Below are 17,182 nucleotides of genomic sequence, written 5' to 3'. Positions count from 1 at the left end.
ATTGAGCTTCAAAAAGCGCAAAAACTGGACAAAACAGCTGTTTCTGGCTGAAAAACACGGTTTTACTTACGTTTTAGAATTATTTCTGTACTTGAAGAAAAATACTGAAGTAATAAAGTAATACCTCTTTGCAAATAAACTTTTGAGAAGAAAATCTCGAAATGAACCAATAGCGTGTCGGTAGATTTTTCATTTGAATTCCATTTAAAGAAAGTTAAATATTTCACACGTTTAAATATTGAAAGTTTATGGCTTAAAGCTATGAATTTTTCAAGATCTATAGATTTGCATTCAAAATTTTGTCTTTCACTGAAAATAGTTCTTTTTCCAAGTTTTTAACCTATTTTTTTAGTCCAGTTCGGTCCAGCAGTATCAAAAACTCTGTCAGTATCTAAAATACAAGTCTCAACCAAGGAAATATAACTGCAGAATTAACATTTCATGGTATTTAAGCATTCGTATATGCTGAGATTAACCTCGTTTCTAAATATAGTATAGCCTATTCATGAGTTTTTGATGATATTGTTTTAAGAGTATATTTTATTCATGTCCAAGCCTGATCAGATGACAAAATTCTTATAAATATAGCGATTTTCTTCGTGAATTATATAAAATGTTGTGGCTAAAGTTTTATTTTTGCTTTCAATATCTTTTATGTCATTTGGTCATGCAAGGTTATATATTGGTGAATTTTTCAACTTTTAAATGTTAGTGCATTGTACCCTGTGAACTTCTTAAATACAGCCACTGAACGGACATCATTGGAAAATGAGGAGGTTATATTATCCATTAATTTGAAGTTTCTGCCTTTTCATTTTTTTAAGGGACTCGGAGTTACGGTAGATGGTAGTCTGAATCGCAGACCTCTACAAAACCCCAGGTAGTATAGGGAGCACGAATCTGTTAGTGGATGCAAGCAGCCTAGGTAGATGGGTAAAACTTTGTCTTTTATTTCGCCAAATTTGCCAAAATTAGTTCCCGCCAAAATAAGTTCCTTAAGGTAGTCTTTTGTCATTTGACAAATTAATTCTCCCAAAATTCAATTTGGTCCAGTTTATTTTCAAAACCATGGTACTCCTATGGTTTGAAACAGACCACACCCTTGTCCTGTCTGGTTGGCTCTATTAGAGAGGTGGTTTTCTTGCTTTCCCTTTTGGAGCATATTTTCGAAAGCTTTTTCTTGTCGTCAAGATTTCCCTGCTTCTTGGAAAGAATGTGCCTCTTTTGTTTTGTTCCGTGGATCAAAATCTTAGAATGCTAACTTTTCTTCTTACCTTAGGGAATTAATTTTCGCAGCAACTAATTTTCGCGAGACAGCTTCCCTCGCGAAATAATTCAATTTTCGCGGGACTTATTTTCGCGACTAACTTTGACTGTAAATTTTCCCGGGGATTTAATTTCGCGAATTGGCGAATTTTTTCAGATTTTCACATTTTTCGTTAGTTTGATTACGAGATTTTATGTGTACAGTAGAGTCTCCATAACTCAAACGGCTACTAGGAGTGACAATTTATTGGAATTACAGACACATTCGAGTAATGGAGACATGTTTAAGAGAGTTTCTTAGCTGAAAAAATTTTTAGTGCAAAGAAACTTAATTTTTGCGAGGATTAAATTTCGCGAATTTAAAGAGAGATGAGAGTTTGAAAATTTTCGCGAGGGATTATGTTTTGCGAAAAAGACGAAATTCGCTCAAATTCGCGAAATATAATCCCCGCGAAAATTTACACCCTTAAGGTATTATTTTTATCCCATAGGAAAAACATTAATAATACAGTTCGATTGCTAAACAAACCCACATCATCATAATGTGGGATAATCTGGACAATAAATGTGGCGGAACTTCCGGTGTTCAGATAGCGTCATACTTCGGTTTCGGTCTTTCCGTAATCCTCTTCCTGGTGACGACTCCATTGACAGTCGGTATTATTTACGGATTGTCAAAAAGCAAAGTGTTGTTGACACGAAATTATTATCTGGTCATCCTAAATATCACAATCGCTGACATGTTAACTGCTATTCTTACGGATCCAATGTCTATCAGTTTTCATATTAAGGAAGCACTGGGCCCGAGTGTAGCTACTATAGCAACCGAAGAACAATCAGCAATGCATTTTATGTTCTTTTTTGCGAACATTGTTGCTGTTTTATCAATGGCGTTTTTAGCTTTGGATCGTCTTGGTGTTATCTTGACGCCATTTTTTTACTATCGAACTTTAACAAAATTTCGAATGAAAATCGTTTTGGTTTGTACTTGGATCGCTTCACTTGGTATAAGTATCGTTTATTTTTTCATCGGCTATATTCGTTTTCTAGTCGTGTTTTCATTCTCGACAGTAGCTCTAACTCTTATCTTTATGTTAATCACGATGCTTTTATTACGACGCCGATTGAAAATCGCAAAAGCGTACGACACTCAAAGGCGAGACAGTCGCACCAATGTACTTCATAAAAACAACAATTTAAATGACACTCTCCCTGGAGACACCTTAGGGACGTTCCGACGTCGCAGGGACACGGCGATTGAGTTTACGCAAGCTGATCAGAAGATTACAAAAACTTTCCTATGGATGTTAGTGTTGTTTATCATGAACTACGTGCCTTGTATTGTTTTGGTCATCTACATGAACATCTGCGTAGAATGTAACTGTGATTTCGTTCATATTATGCGGGACATTATCTGGTTTTTCATACTGGCAAGTCCCTTTTGTCGTGCATTGAACTTTCTGATGCGATTGAAGACTTTGAGAGAACAAGTACAGAGAGTCTGTTTTCCACCAGTAGATGGGAGTGAATCAATGAGTAGTCTACCTTTGAACAATATTTTGAACTAACAAATGTTCATCTAGGACTTTTTACTATATAGGTATAACAATTCATAGAGGATCTTAATAGTGAATAGTAATCTTAGATTACAAATATACATTTACCAAGTACAATCACTTTGCAAACCTTTTGTCCGAACGAACGAACGTATAGTTTTGGAATGAAACTTTCTTCGTAAGGAATATAAATGGAGAAAATTTCATAATCGAAACTACAGCAGAGACACGTTTTTTACAAGAATAAACTATATAAGAACATAGAGCTTTAAGAACATTTCAAGGCTTTGTCCCGGGGGGGGGGGTACTAGGGTTGCGAGCTGACAGGGGGGGATGCCGCCCGACTTTCGAACTTTGGACCCTTACCGGGACTAAAAAGGAGAAAACATAGGAAAATTTTGGGAATTTTACGACCCTTAGCGGGACAAATTTGACCAATTTTGACCAAATTTCGATCTTTCAGGGGGTAAAAAGTTGAAATTTTCCTAATTTTCCGACCCTTAGTGGGACTTTGGAAGTCCAAAAAAGGTACCCTTAAGGGCGGCACATACCGTACCCTTCATTTGCCTAAGTACCCCCCGGGGGCTTTGTTAACTCTAAAACAGCCAATTTCTTAGGAAAATGTACAAAATATATGGTGAAAATAAGAACATATTAAGAATATTTTTAGGCTTAAACTCAAAAGATAAGAGCTTCTGAGGCTACAAAAATTCTTAAAATTCTTATAAAAAAACGTGTACCGATTAGAAGTTTTCTAAATGAAAAACCTAAATTAAAGTCTGTCCAGATATAATTGGCAGTGGAAACAAGAATGTCTCTAACTTTTGATAGTCAAATATAATTATAGAAATTATTTTTGCTTCTTTTAGAGAATGAAAAGCGCTATATTTGAATGTATTTTGGTTGAAAAATTCGCGATTTTTAGCGGTTAAATTTGCGATTGCAAAAATTGAGCTTTTTTTCTACTTATGCTATAACGTTAATTTTTACACCAGTGGTGGTTCAACCTTAGGTTAAGAAGTTTGTTAAATTTCAAGGCAAACAGAAAAGTCCTTCGGAAGTATTGGGACCCGAAATACCCCTTGGTAGCACTTTTCTGTGAAATATCAAATCTCCAACTTATTACTAAAAACGGGGGTAGTGATATGATTGATAAAACAGTTTTTCGATCATAACACATTTTACGATCTCTTTGACCTCATAGCCAAACTGTGTTTAGTGTTTTGGGAATTAGCAAAGTTCTTTAATGACTTAAAAATAACAAAGGTAATATAAGTTCATGCTTATCTTTTCAATAAAAACAATTATACTGTGATTTCACTTCGTTTCGAAATAATCAATGATACCAATAATACCAATGCACCAACACTTAACATTTTCCAACTTTTAATTGCACTGTTCAAAAAAGATAACATAACCCCCGTTTTTAGTAATAAGTTAGAAATTTGATATTTCACAGAAAAGTGCTACCAAGGGGTATTTCGGGTCCCAATACTTCCGAAGGACTTTTCTGTTTGCCTTGAAATTTAACAAACTTCTTAACCTAAGGTTGAACCACCACTGGTGTAAAAATGAACGTTATAGCATAAGTAGAAAAAAAGCTCAATTTTTGCAATCGCAAATTTAACCGCTAAAAATCGCGAATTTTTCAACCAAAAATACATTCAAATATAGCGCTTTTCATTCTCTAAAACAAGCAAAAAAAAATTCTATAATCATATTTGACTATCAAAAGTTAGAGACATTCTTGTTTCCACTGTCAATTATATCTGGACAGACTTTAATTTAATCTTTCTCAAAAGAAGTTACCCTTGAGTCGTTAGAGATCTCGGGAGGCGACTAAGGCAAATAAATTGATGAAATTGTAAAATTTGATGTAAGATTATGAATATTATATATAAGAAATTCGATCAACATAAAAATCCTTTTGTAAAATGATATAAAATCTATAAATCCTCTCTCATTTTATGTAAAATACTGTTTTCTAAAATTTACTTTAAAATGAAGTAAGAGGCCCCCCCAGCGGACCCTCAATTCACGCAATCACGCAATTTTTTTTCGAAATTCACGTATTCACGCAAATTTTCCTCGAGTTTCACGCAATAACCCGATTTTTCAGGAAATCGGAAAATTTTCGGGAAAAATCGGGGAAACATTGGAAAATCGGGAAAACTGCACATGATCGCTGGAAAAAAGGGAAAATTCACGTATTCACGCACAAAATAGCCCAGATTCACGCATTCACGCAATCAAAGAGCGAATTTTCACGTTCACGCAAGTTTTTTCAATTCACGCATTCCCGCATTTTTTCCCCAATTTTCACGCATTCACGCAACCGAAAATGCCCATTCACGCATTCACGCAAACCGCTGGGGGGCCCCAAATAAAGATGTCAGTTTTAAACTTAAAACTAAATATTACCCCGTTTACTTTGGGCTCAATACGAAAAAGCTTTGATGAAAAATTGCAAGAAACCCTGAAATGGTTTGAGGAGAAATTTAAAACTTCAAGCAAATAGTCCAGAGTTTTTTCTGTAGGCTTAGGTGTTGTCAGAAGGTGCAGTAGGATAAAATGTTTTTGGGAACTTTTTTTGAGCTATCATACAAAACGTAAAATCATATTTGCGAAAAAAAACATTTCTAAAGAAATACGTTGTTGGAAAGATAATCTTGATTAGATTGCTGTAAGAATTTTTTAAAATGTGGAAAAAATATATCTTATACTTATCTGCACTTTTGAATTTCGTTGATTTCAAACATCTCTTTTAGATCAAAAGCTACAAAAAAGTTCCAAATTGGCGATAATTTTCAAAACAAAGAAACCTCTTGCAAGAAAGAAAAACTTTTGATCTAAAAGAGGTATCAAATCTTAATTGATCATCTTCGTTTACACATTTTTAGAAAATTTTACAATAATCTGTCCAGAATTACCTTTACAACTAGGTTGCTATTTTCATAATGTTCTTCCCTTCACTTTAAACGTTTAAAAAGTACAGACTGTCAATCTTTTTTATCAAAAGAGATCTGTAACCCTCAAAGATCATGTCAGCACGTCCAACAAAAATCGCGCAACTTTATCAGCTATTACGAATACAAAAAAATTCTAAAATAATACAGTAAACAATACCTAAAGAATGATAAAAATTTATTCATTTGACATATGGGAGGGAAGGTCTGGCCCCTCCAGGCCAACACAGTCTTCATCCATAACTAAATGTTTTTGCATGATATCGCTTTTGTCTTTCCGGATAAATACCCCGCCTAGATAACAAAGCCCGCGTTTATTACGGCGAACACGGACGTATAAAACAACAGCAGTTAACACCAAGATCAATGCAACCATGACAACCACATAAATCCAAACTTTCGAAGTTGTCCCCATTTCCCCGTTTTCCCCATTTTTAATCGAATGCACGTAACCCAGATTTTTCGCCTCGGTCACGTGAATATCTTCAACCCGGTAAGCAGGAATAATCGGTTTACTTTTGTTTATGTCTTTTAATATTCTCTGAGCGATACTTTCCGCTGATTCATATTCCCGGCCTTCCATCGGTTTGACATCGGTAAATGTAACCCGGGCGCGCATCGGGTTGGTGGATTTGATCTCGGTGATGACGCGCTCTTCTGTATTGTCAATATCATAATCATTTACGAGGAAATTCTTCAATTTGTAGAGGAAATCACTTGCCCATGTGTGCGTGCCAGAGTTCAAACGGTCAAGATATGAAGAAAACAATAAATCGATAGCATACGCGCTCTTGTAAACCCGGACAAGACGAACAACGGTCTGTGCGTTGACCGGAGAGACAATTTGACATTCCACTTGGTAAACACCAACTTCGCCAAACGTATGATTGGCTTCATGCGAGTCGGTAGCACCGTTGTAAACACCTTTGAACGACCATAAAAACTTAATTTTTGGTGAGTGCTCTGGCTCCATTTCCGTCTGGCCATCGGCCCCTCCAAGCCTCTGCAAGGTGTACGTGTTGGCTTGGTCAGCTATAACAGGTGCGTTATATTTGATGTAGGCATTATGGTATGTTTTATCGAGCACAATGATGGTGAAAGAATCGGTGTAAGTGTTTTTACCTTCGTGCGCCATTAGGTTCACCGTGTAATGACCAATGTTCGTGTAGTAATGGGACACTTTACTGACTTTATCGAAGGTTCCCACTATGGTTGCATTATCACCAAATCGCCAGCTATACATTGTGTTTTCGCTTCGCACGCTATGCGTGATATAAAAATCCACATTCTCGTTAATCCCAACTGTAATGCGAGTCGATTTGATTTTTACGACCGGTATGAAATTTCCACATGGTTTTTTAGTTGGAGATAAATTTTCGTCGACACCTCCTTTGCACTTGTCACCTTGTCGCTTTCTGTAACCTTTGGTGTTGTAAAAGAAACCAGCACGATCACAATATTTGTGCCCTGTCCAATGTTTCTCATTGGCTAATTTACAATTGTATGAATCATAACCGACAGGAACACGGATATAGTTTGTATCACATTCAAAATCACGTTTGGTGCAGTCACAAACAGCATAATTGATTCGAAGATTGTGCGACGGGGGAGAATAACAATCAGCAAGCTGCGTTTCAGGATTTCGCTTCACTTTGAGAAAGCTGAACGTCTGTCCTAAAATACATTTATCATATCCTCCAGGGTAGTAGCGCTCATAATCATCATATCTACACTGACGTTTCAATACGTTTGAGAAATCGAACTTCCAGACAATCCATTGATCTTGTTTGACATCTGAACCTTGTGGTTGATAGCTGAGAAATCCAAAAACATTCACAATCAAAGTCTTAGCTGTTTGATCAGCAATAATAGCTGTGATGCGACTATAACGAGCTGTCTTGGAGAAGGTATGCCACTTTTTACCAAGGTCAAGAGAAACTCGAATTTCTTGTTTAACTGAGAAGGAAAGAGGCATTGCGGCTAAAACATTTCCATGATCAAGGATAGCATAAGCGTAACTATTTTCAAGAGTTTGTTTCCAGTAGCGACCACCGTCTGTCGAAATGAAAACTAGATGATCATGGTGGAGCATTTCATCCTCTTTGACACGAGTATTCACAATTCGACCCTGGGCTATAATAACACCCGGGGCACTCTCTTTCGACATGAGCGGGGCGGTGAAACTGGAGTAAATCCCTTCAACAACAATATGTAGTTTAAGACGGCATGCCGAATCGTCTTTACCTACAGTACACATGTTATTCAGATCAATACCAGTGCTACTGATGCGTTGGTAGTTGAGTGGATTCCATGAAAAACCTTTATCGAGAGATATGAATGTCCCGTTTAGTTGTTTATTTGCGATATAAGTGGTTGACATCCCTTTCACGCGAGTAAAGTCTATTTTAGGCATTTTATTTTTATCAGTTAGTTTGTTACATTTGACATCGTCCGTAACAAAATTGAAAAACGTACCGGTAGAATCGGATAAGTATACGGTAACTGTCCGGTCGAAATGGAAAACGCCCATTAAGATTTCATTATTATCTGTACTGATGACTGCATGATGCTGGTGATCCTTGCTGTTTCGGTACCTGTAGACGACCTTTGTTGCATGCTGCTCGTATTTCGGTCGAATGATGTAAATGTTCATATCGTTAGCCTTTTGCATCAGAACAAATTCATCTCCAATGTAAACCGAGTCTTGAACTAGCCCAGTTTCTCGTCTCATCATACGGTTGATCCCATTTGGTTTAGGGAATGGAAATTGATAGAGAGCTGAAGTAATTTTCCCGTCTATTTGAGCACCGAATATGTCGAGTTTCTCGAAAAAGAAGCCCTGTTCTCCAGTTTTTCCGAGTTGGACTGTCTGCCAGAAATAACTCTTTACGTTTGTGGTGACACTGAGCCAAGTCTCACCGGAATCGCGACTCCAAAAGAGGGCCTGTTGTCCGTCCTTCGTGTTATCAAAAGCTGCTATTATGTTTTTCTCGGTTGGATGGAATAATAAAAAAGTGGGAGCAAAACCCAGTTCAACTTTATTGAAAGTCTTTCCTTCGTCGTGGGTGATAAATATAGTTTTATTCTGATAGTCAGTTGCAATAATGAACTTCTTGTCAATAGGTGAGAGATAAATACTGTGTAGCCAGTAACCTTCAAATGGCTCGGTCAAGTCGTTGCGCACAAAATTAGCGCCGAGGTTTTCGGATTGGTAGAAATATGCGAAAGTATGGCATCCTTTGTTGTCAAGGCGACCGGTACTGACAGTGCTAGCAATCATACATGTCAAGATAAAAATGGTGTCTGTCTTGTGATGTTTCCAGAAAACGAACGCAATGTCGTTCGAATCATTTCGCATAACGAATTCCGTCGTATTGACGTCAACTCCATCAATAAGCGAAGATTGTTGCCATGGATACTGTTCTAAAGAACGCTTCACTCTATTTTGCTGACCAGCATCCTGCCGATCAATGACGCTGATGTAATCATGATCTTCAGTTTCCGCGGGAAAAATAACAGCGCGCGAAAAGTTCAGATTGATTATGAGCAGGACGGCGCACCATAAACTTCCACCAGTCATTTTTGAAGTGTTTTCGTCATGTGTTTTGGTATAATTTTTGTTTGGACAGTGAAACTAAAAAAAAAATAGAAAAGAACAATAAATCATAGAACTATTGAAAAAAAAGCTTTAATTTGATATAAGATATAAATTTTGGACAAAGCGACTTTCTCCTTTTTAATAGAATCTCTCAAAATATCGATGCCCAAGTAGTGTCTACTAATTTGTAGAATAAGGCATTTCTATATCTCTGTTAAATCATAGAGGTATAAAGAAAACAGGAGTTGAATGTGTCGGTAATTGGTCGTTAAAGTCTTTTGATTTCTTTTATAAAATGTATCAAAAGAAATTCTAAGCTCGCCCGATGAAATAAGACTTTTTAGTAGAACTCAAGTTTGCTCTGAACATTCTAATAATCAGTATTGAAGATTCTAGCCTTTTAATATACGAAAATTAGATAAAACTTCGTCCACGAAACAAATTTATGTTCCATTTCGCTATCCGTTCAATTTTGTTTTGAAAAGATATTTTCTCAAGCCAGAAAATGAAAAGTTCTTTATAAGCACACACGATTTCAGACTCAATTTGTAGACATAAAGTCGCTGGAGAATTTTGGAGGAAAGTATCAAGCAATAGAGTTCACCTGAAAGAAAACATTGATCGAAAAATCTTATCATTTGATGAAGGATTGCCAAGTTTACAGGCCTTTTTTTAGTCCAAATATTTTCTTACGCTGATGTAAGAAACAATGAATCTCGTCTCATCTAATTTCTAAAGCTTAAATGAGCCAATAAGATTTAACCTATGGATAAAAGAGCTCATTAAAAATGCACGATATATGAGATTATGAGCATGCATACATCGTAACTTTTTTAATCGTAGGGCGAGCTTGGTTACAATAGCATACTTCTCCTGTCTTTCTTTATACCTCCATGGTTAAATTCAACTCAAAACAAAAATACAATAAACCTTCCATACCATCAATTCATATCACACTTTGAATTCAAATATTTGAAAAAGTGAACACAAACAAATTGACGCACACACACAGAGAGAGTTGTCAACTAAAGCAACTAATAGAGGTAGAGTGATTCTAGTGACTCTAGTGTAATCTGAACCCAAGCATCCTCTTTTTATTGTTATTTTGTTCGGCACTTAAGAAATCTAGAAATCACAAATAACATTTGTATTCAACTCTCCATACATACAAGAATGATCGATACTCTTTTGACACAAATAAAACAAACAAGGAGCAGGAGATGGTGACGTATCCGAGAGAAGTTCAATTTGCGAGGTGTAGAGGTTTGGTTTAAATGAGACTCTAGAAAGGCATAACATAAGGAGAAGTTTTTAAAAATGAAACCCCCCACCAACATGTTCAGAATGACGTCTAGCCTAAAAAAAGACACATTTTTTGTCTTACATTTTCACCTGTGTTCACAAGCCGGGACCGATAAACGATTCTGCACCGTAAAGAGGTCAGTGTCGTAAGATTGGAGGAATCATTTAGCTTCTATTTCCCGTCCATCAGAATCATCAATAGCGTAAGGAGGTTAGCTAAGCTAGTTTGTCTCAGATCACCCCAACCCAGATAGAATCTAAATTGTCTCCTCCTTTATCGCAACCTAAACCGATCCACAACTTACATGTAATAAGTTAGAAAAAAGATAGACGATGTAATTTTAGCCCTCTAAGAAAAAACAAAAAAAACGAGAAAAAAGGATCAATCCCGGTTTGCTCCTTTCAAAAAGTAAAATTTGACCCAATTTAAAAAGAGAGTCCGGTACCTACCCCAACCGGTAAACCTGGAAAAAGTATATCTGCAGGTTCCGAGCTGCAAATACAGCAAAGACACTCTCTTAATTTGATTTTCATCTAATAAGGGAGCGTACCAAATAGTAGAGCGTCATCTGTGAGAGTATTTACTGTTGACGGGGACTTTCAATAAATTATATCGAATGATGGAATGTATCGAATAGAAGAGCGTCGAATTAGAGAGTGTACATCAATTGTATATTCCATTAAAATCGATTTACAACAGCTTATATCCATTGTCCAACAACTGTACCTTATACAATTTTTATATACCAGCAAACTTTCTCAACAAAGAGCGTAAAAAGAGTATCAACAGTAGCCTGGTTAACTAAGCCCGAATTCACAAGGCAAGACTAGTGGCAATATAGCGTTTTCGGCGCTTTAAAGATTTTATACTTAAGGATTTTAAGTTTTCCCTGGAATAGTTATTCAGTCACAACTTACCATCAGATTTATCCTAGTGGATGAATCAAACTATCTTAGATTTCTAGGCTATATCAACAGTATCAATAAATTAATGAGAGAAATATCCCACTTAGAAATTTTAATTGACATGTTAAGATAAAAGATAACTGAAATCCCGACGAGTTCATGTGGAACCTGAGAAAATATGGAATCTTGAATTATCTTTAGAAACACGAGCTTTTTCGGACAGGATCAAGAAATGAAATTGGTCGAAATCGAATTCAGGGTCATTTTTAATATTATTTCGACAAAATGAATAGATATACAGTAGGCCAACGTAGCTCCGTTTTTTTAGAAACTTCGTAACCCCGCGTGTTTTAACCGCGGGAGAAAACGCAGATAAAGATACATAACAAGTCAAGTAAATTCTTTTTAGTATCAATCACGCGTGTAAGTTCCGGTATGCCAGTATAAATACACAAAAAAGTGTTGTTCACGACAAATCTATTTTTGTAAGGTTGACAAGTTTAAGTGACATAAGTTGAGGAGAAATTCTGGAGATACTTTTGGTTTGTATGAAAGGCTTTTATTGAGAAAGTTTTTTTCTACACGTCAGTATCACTAATTAGTTGATCTCTAATAAATAAACCCATTCATGCTCCAAACACCCCTTATTTACCAATAGAGCATGAAGTCATGCTTGAAATTTTAGTGTTGTAAAATTCCGAGATTTAATTGAAAGTTGGGTCGCTGAAAGAGTCAATTCATCAAATTTAAGCTTTGAGGTGTAGAGTGTCTAAGCCCCTTTTTCAAATACCTATACATGTGGGTGGACAAGGTTTGCAGACATTCAAATTACCCACACAGAGTGTTTCAGGGGTGTTATCTCAAGTTTTATTGTAAATGAATGAGAAATTAGCCAGCATACCAAAATACCGATCCGTCTGCCAACTAGCCCACCCTCTCTAATTTTCGAAGTTTGGAGAACTGGTCTTTACACATGGTCTGTCCCAAAACTCTCGTTGTCCTCTTCTGTTACACATCCGCTATCCAACAACCCTCGTCGTGTTCACCCTAAAGGAAGTACGCGTGTCGTCCTCTGCTGTTGTAGTTTTATCTTCCCCTCCTCATTAACATCCGAAACAAAATCTATATCTTAATACATTGTAACTAGGTCACTTGCTTTAAATACTTTTTGCACTGCTCCATTAATGTTGACGTCATCAAAGTAACCTATTTCTTAAGTAACAATTCTTAAATCCATTTAGCTATACCTACGACATACTGTAGTCCAAAAATGAGAAACCGAGTTTTTTCATTCAACTGTAACTCATGTATAACGTAAATTCGAGGAAAAAAATACTTGGTGTATTATAAAACAATTGAAGATCGATGCCAACTTCTAGGTCAAAAGTTGCTTTAAGAGGTTGCAAGGGAGTCCTGCTGAGTAAATCTCAAGGTCGTGACCATTTTTAGCTCATAATAACAAGAAGTTCTATAAGGGTGATTTTCCTCTCCGAGATAGACGTAAATGAATCTGTCTTAACATGTGGAATTTTTATTACATCATGATTGAGTGACGTCAAACAAGACAAAAGAAAAGTTCTCAAGAAGGACTGAGTGAGGTGAAAGTCATCCAGAGGAAGGTGACTGAGGGTACCTGGTGACAACGACGCTCTAATGCCCCCTTTCGGACCTTTATCAATTTGCTCAATAATAAAAAGGGTCTCAAACACCGAAGAGTTTGTTCTAATAGTACGTATCTGACGTATCCTTAATTAAAAATTATTTGAAAAAAAAACATTTTAACCAAAATTATGGGTCGTAAAAATGGTTGAAACCATTCGAAATTTAGCTTATTTAAAGCATTAGATATTTGAAGTTTTGCCCGAATACTCTCGGGTACTCAATAAGCGTCCCTCAGCTAATAAATTTTCGAACATTTTCCACCCAGGACATTGTTATGCCAACCCCAATTTATAGAAATTTGTTTTGGAAAGTTCCCTGTTTTGCCCTAATTCTGCTGCTCGTACTAGAGCTATTTTTGCGAAGCGAATTTATGAGCGAAGCAGTTTTGCTATATTGTGCACGTACCTTTAACTTCTATCCCAAGCGAAAATTTGTTATAAAATTTGCTATATGAATCACATCTTCAAACCGATAATTTTATCAAAATGACCTTGAATGGTTTGGCTTGAAGCCACGAAAACTTTCTCGGTTTGGTAGCTAGCACTGCGAAAAAAGCCGTTTTAAAATGGTGTACCCTAGCAGTGAACAGCAACAAAAACAAACAAGACAAAAGAAAAGTTCTCAGGAAGGACTGAGTGAGGTGAAAGTCATCCAGAGGAAGGTGACTGAGGGTACCTGGTGACAACGACGCTCTAATCCCCCCTTTCGGACCTTTATTAATAGACGAAAACGATGTAAATATATTTTTATTATTATTATTATTATTTTTTTTCTTCAAAAAGGACACCTTATAAATTATACCGTAGATTTTTATGGTGATTAAAGAGATGTTAATAAAAAAATTACCGGAAGCCGAAACACGGACTTAGAATCTGAAGTTGATCAAATTGCCGCGCGGGCGGCATGCATCTAACTAAGCAATCTAAGCAGCGGTTCGTCGGTTTTAAATGTTTATTTTGCTGTTAAATGGAGAAAAAAATAGTTTGAACGGTGACAGAAAGGATCTTCATCATCCCTTGACTTTTAACAGCAAGTATCAAGTATCAAATAAGGTCAATCAATGAGAGGTTTTTGCAGGTCGCGCGGGCGGGAGAAGTGCTCTTATCTTTTAGTGAACGAAACTTACCTTGCAAAACCAAGTGGATATTCTATGATAAAGAAGTACGGAGGTAATCAAATTTGCCGAATTTGTCAAGAAATAAATCAAAACTGCCCAAGAACCAACAAGCCATCTTTGTACATTTTTGTTTTTGTTTTATTTTTATGTTTTGATGATTTCGACAGACGATCGGATTCGAATAAAAATGTTCGATCGTTCGACGAATATCGTTCGATTTTATTAAGGCACCATTTACACTAGAATAACAGAAGGAAAAAAAGAGCGATGCGTGGGCGGCGGCGGGTGTTGTGCCGTCGTGGATTATGTGGTGTGTTTGGGGCATTAAGGCTCTTACGAACCTGTCTCTATGGGATGAGCTGGAGTTTTTATAAGATACTTCACTAATTGGTCATTTGAAGTGATAGAGATGACGCGTTCTTTAGAAAAAGTAACAAAATTGTTTTATAACTGGTTAACGACCAACCAAATCAAATAAGAACTTGTAAAAACTCCAGCTTGTCCCGTCTCTATAGCGGCTTTATTAGAGGGATTTTAGAGTGTCTCTTATTTTGCCAGCAACTTGCGAATCGAGGTGGAGTCTGGATCGCTTCGCAACCCTTATACAATACGGCTAGTTCGCTTCGGATTTTGAAACACAAACAATCGTACCGCTCAAAGCAAAAACCCCCCGATTTTTCTTTCCTCTTCCGTTCGCGTCGATTAAAAAAAACATAATGGTAAGTTGAGCTGCAGAAATAGAAATTTGACCCCTTTGGTCGTGGATAGATTGTAAATGACTCTCCAGGATTTTTAGGCTCCTTTTTAAAAATTTTCCACACATTTTTATTCCAAATTTTTATATTTTTTTATTTATTCTTTATTTAGAGTTGGGTAAAAACCTGCTAGAAAATACAAAAGTAAATTCTAATTAAGTCCAACTGTCGTAAAAATATTATATAAAAGCTATTAAAATAAAATCCTAAGAAAAAGAAAACGAAAAACTATTTACAATTTTTGCATGTGCATTTGGAAAGTATATCGCTTTCGTTTAGAGCTTTAAGAAAAGTGTTAAGATCATCGTTTGATTTAACGGAAGATGGTAGTTTATTCCAAGAGGATACAGCTCTAAAGTCAAACGTATTGACTCCAAAAGCACTGTTATATTTTTTATATGATGGCAAGATTAGAGTATGACCGGAACGAAGTGTATAACGAGATTGCAAGGTTGTGAATATACCATGCATAATACGCGGCCCAAGGCCATGCGTAGATTTAAAAACTTCAGTTATGAGGAGTTTAAGATTTCGTGCATGAATATCTACAGAGTTGCAATCAGTTAATAAGGTACCATAGTTCGAGATTGATTTATTTTTCAGAGCACAAAGTGCTCTGTGATGGCATTTCTCAATCAGGCTATTTCCCCCCTTTCCACAGAACATCCAAACAAGTGGGCAATAATTAAAGGGTGAAAGAATATAAGAGTTAACGAGAAGTTTTGCTTTGTCTTCCGATAAGAAATTTCTTACCCTTCTTAATGCCCGGAGTTTTTGGTTTGATTTTTTACATAACTCGGTGATATGAGGAATGAATGACAGTCTGCTGTCAATTTTTATGCCCAAAAGCTTAACAACATCAACACTTTTGATGTTATTTTTTTCTATCGGAAGAGAAAGATTTGTGTTGAAGGTGCCAGGATATATGAGTTGAAACTTTGAGGGGTTTGCAACCATTGAGTTATGCTTAAACCAATCAAGAACTATGCGTAGTTGACGCAAAAGTTTTAGATTGACATCGTCTATGCTGGGGCCAGACGATGATAAAGTATTATCATCTGCAAAATTTGATATCTCTTTTATAATATAAAATAAGTCATTAATAAAAATATTAAACAACAAAGGACCTAGAATAGAGCCTTGAGGTACCCCAAGTAAGATATCAAGCCATGAGCTTAGATGTGACCCTACACGAACTCTATGCTTTCGATTGCTGAGATAACTGTGCATTAGTCTAACAGCACTCTCACTGAGTCCATAAGCAGAGAGTTTTGCAAGAAGTAGATTAGAGGGCAAGCAATCAAAGGCTTTCGACAAGTCAATCAAGACCGCTCCCACTTTTAAATTGTTTGCTATAGCACTTTGCCATTGTCTGATCATATTTAAAATGGCATGTTGAGTGCTATGGTCTTTTCTGAAACCACAAAGAAGTTTAGAAAATTGAGGCTCGAAATGAACGTTGAGTTGATTTACAATCAAGCGTTCAAATATTTTTGATACAACTGGGAGTAAACTTATCGGTCTATAATTGGCTTTGTCCGTCAAACAGCCTTTTTTTAAACTAGGAATAATGTCAGCAAGCTTAAGTCGATCAGGAAAAGTTCCAGATTCCACGCATTGTTTAAAGCACGTGGTCAAAAATGGTACACAGGTATTTGCAGCAATCTTAAGCATACGAGTCGGTATTGTCCCGCTTACAGATTTAGAATTGTTTAAGCTCAAAATGACCTTGAGAACTTCAGTCTCTTCAACCTTGGTGAAATCAAAAATTTGGTCTGAATTTCGGTTTCGATTTATTTCTTTAATACTTGGATGATTTTGAAAAGTTAACATCAGAAGTATCATCCGAATTCAGGGATGTAGATTGATTTGACCAAGATGGAATTTCAAGAGTTCAGTGATCCTATTAAAATAGTGTTAAAAATATTGGCAACATGTTCATCTGATGTATGTAAAACATCATTTCTAGCAGTTGAATCTTTCCTTCAGCTTTGCAGTTTTTATCTGAAAAATTAGTTTTTATGGCATCCCAAAAATTTTGGAATTTTGATTGT

General features: G+C 36.3%; 2 protein-coding genes across 2 annotated transcripts; one reads left to right on the top strand and one right to left on the bottom strand.

Moving 5' to 3' along the window:
• The first annotated feature begins 1,739 nt into the window (after positions 1–1,739).
• LOC136823495 (uncharacterized) lies at positions 1,740–2,923 on the top strand. Its single transcript, XM_067079686.1, has one exon. It carries the CDS (start codon positions 1,809–1,811, stop codon positions 2,832–2,834), a length of 1,026 nt encoding a protein of 341 aa, XP_066935787.1. The 5' UTR covers positions 1,740–1,808; the 3' UTR covers positions 2,835–2,923.
• Positions 2,924–5,890: 2,967 nt separating this feature from the next.
• On the bottom strand, positions 5,891–14,511 carry LOC136823472 (VPS10 domain-containing receptor SorCS2-like). The gene is made up of 2 exons (XM_067079667.1): positions 14,383–14,511; positions 5,891–9,422 (listed from the first exon to the last, which is right to left on the bottom strand). Exon 2 carries the CDS (start codon positions 9,366–9,368, stop codon positions 5,967–5,969), a length of 3,402 nt encoding a protein of 1,133 aa, XP_066935768.1. The 5' UTR covers positions 9,369–9,422; positions 14,383–14,511; the 3' UTR covers positions 5,891–5,966.
• Between the last annotated feature and the right edge of the window lie 2,671 nt (positions 14,512–17,182).

The sequence above is a fragment of the Clytia hemisphaerica genome, unplaced genomic scaffold (genome assembly GCF_902728285.1).
Source record: "Clytia hemisphaerica strain Z4C2 unplaced genomic scaffold, Clytia hemisphaerica genome assembly, whole genome shotgun sequence".
Classification (NCBI taxonomy): Eukaryota; Metazoa; Cnidaria; class Hydrozoa; order Leptothecata; family Clytiidae; genus Clytia; species Clytia hemisphaerica.
The sequence above is the reverse complement of the archived record's forward strand: the minus strand, read 5'-3'. Positions and strand labels throughout refer to the sequence as shown.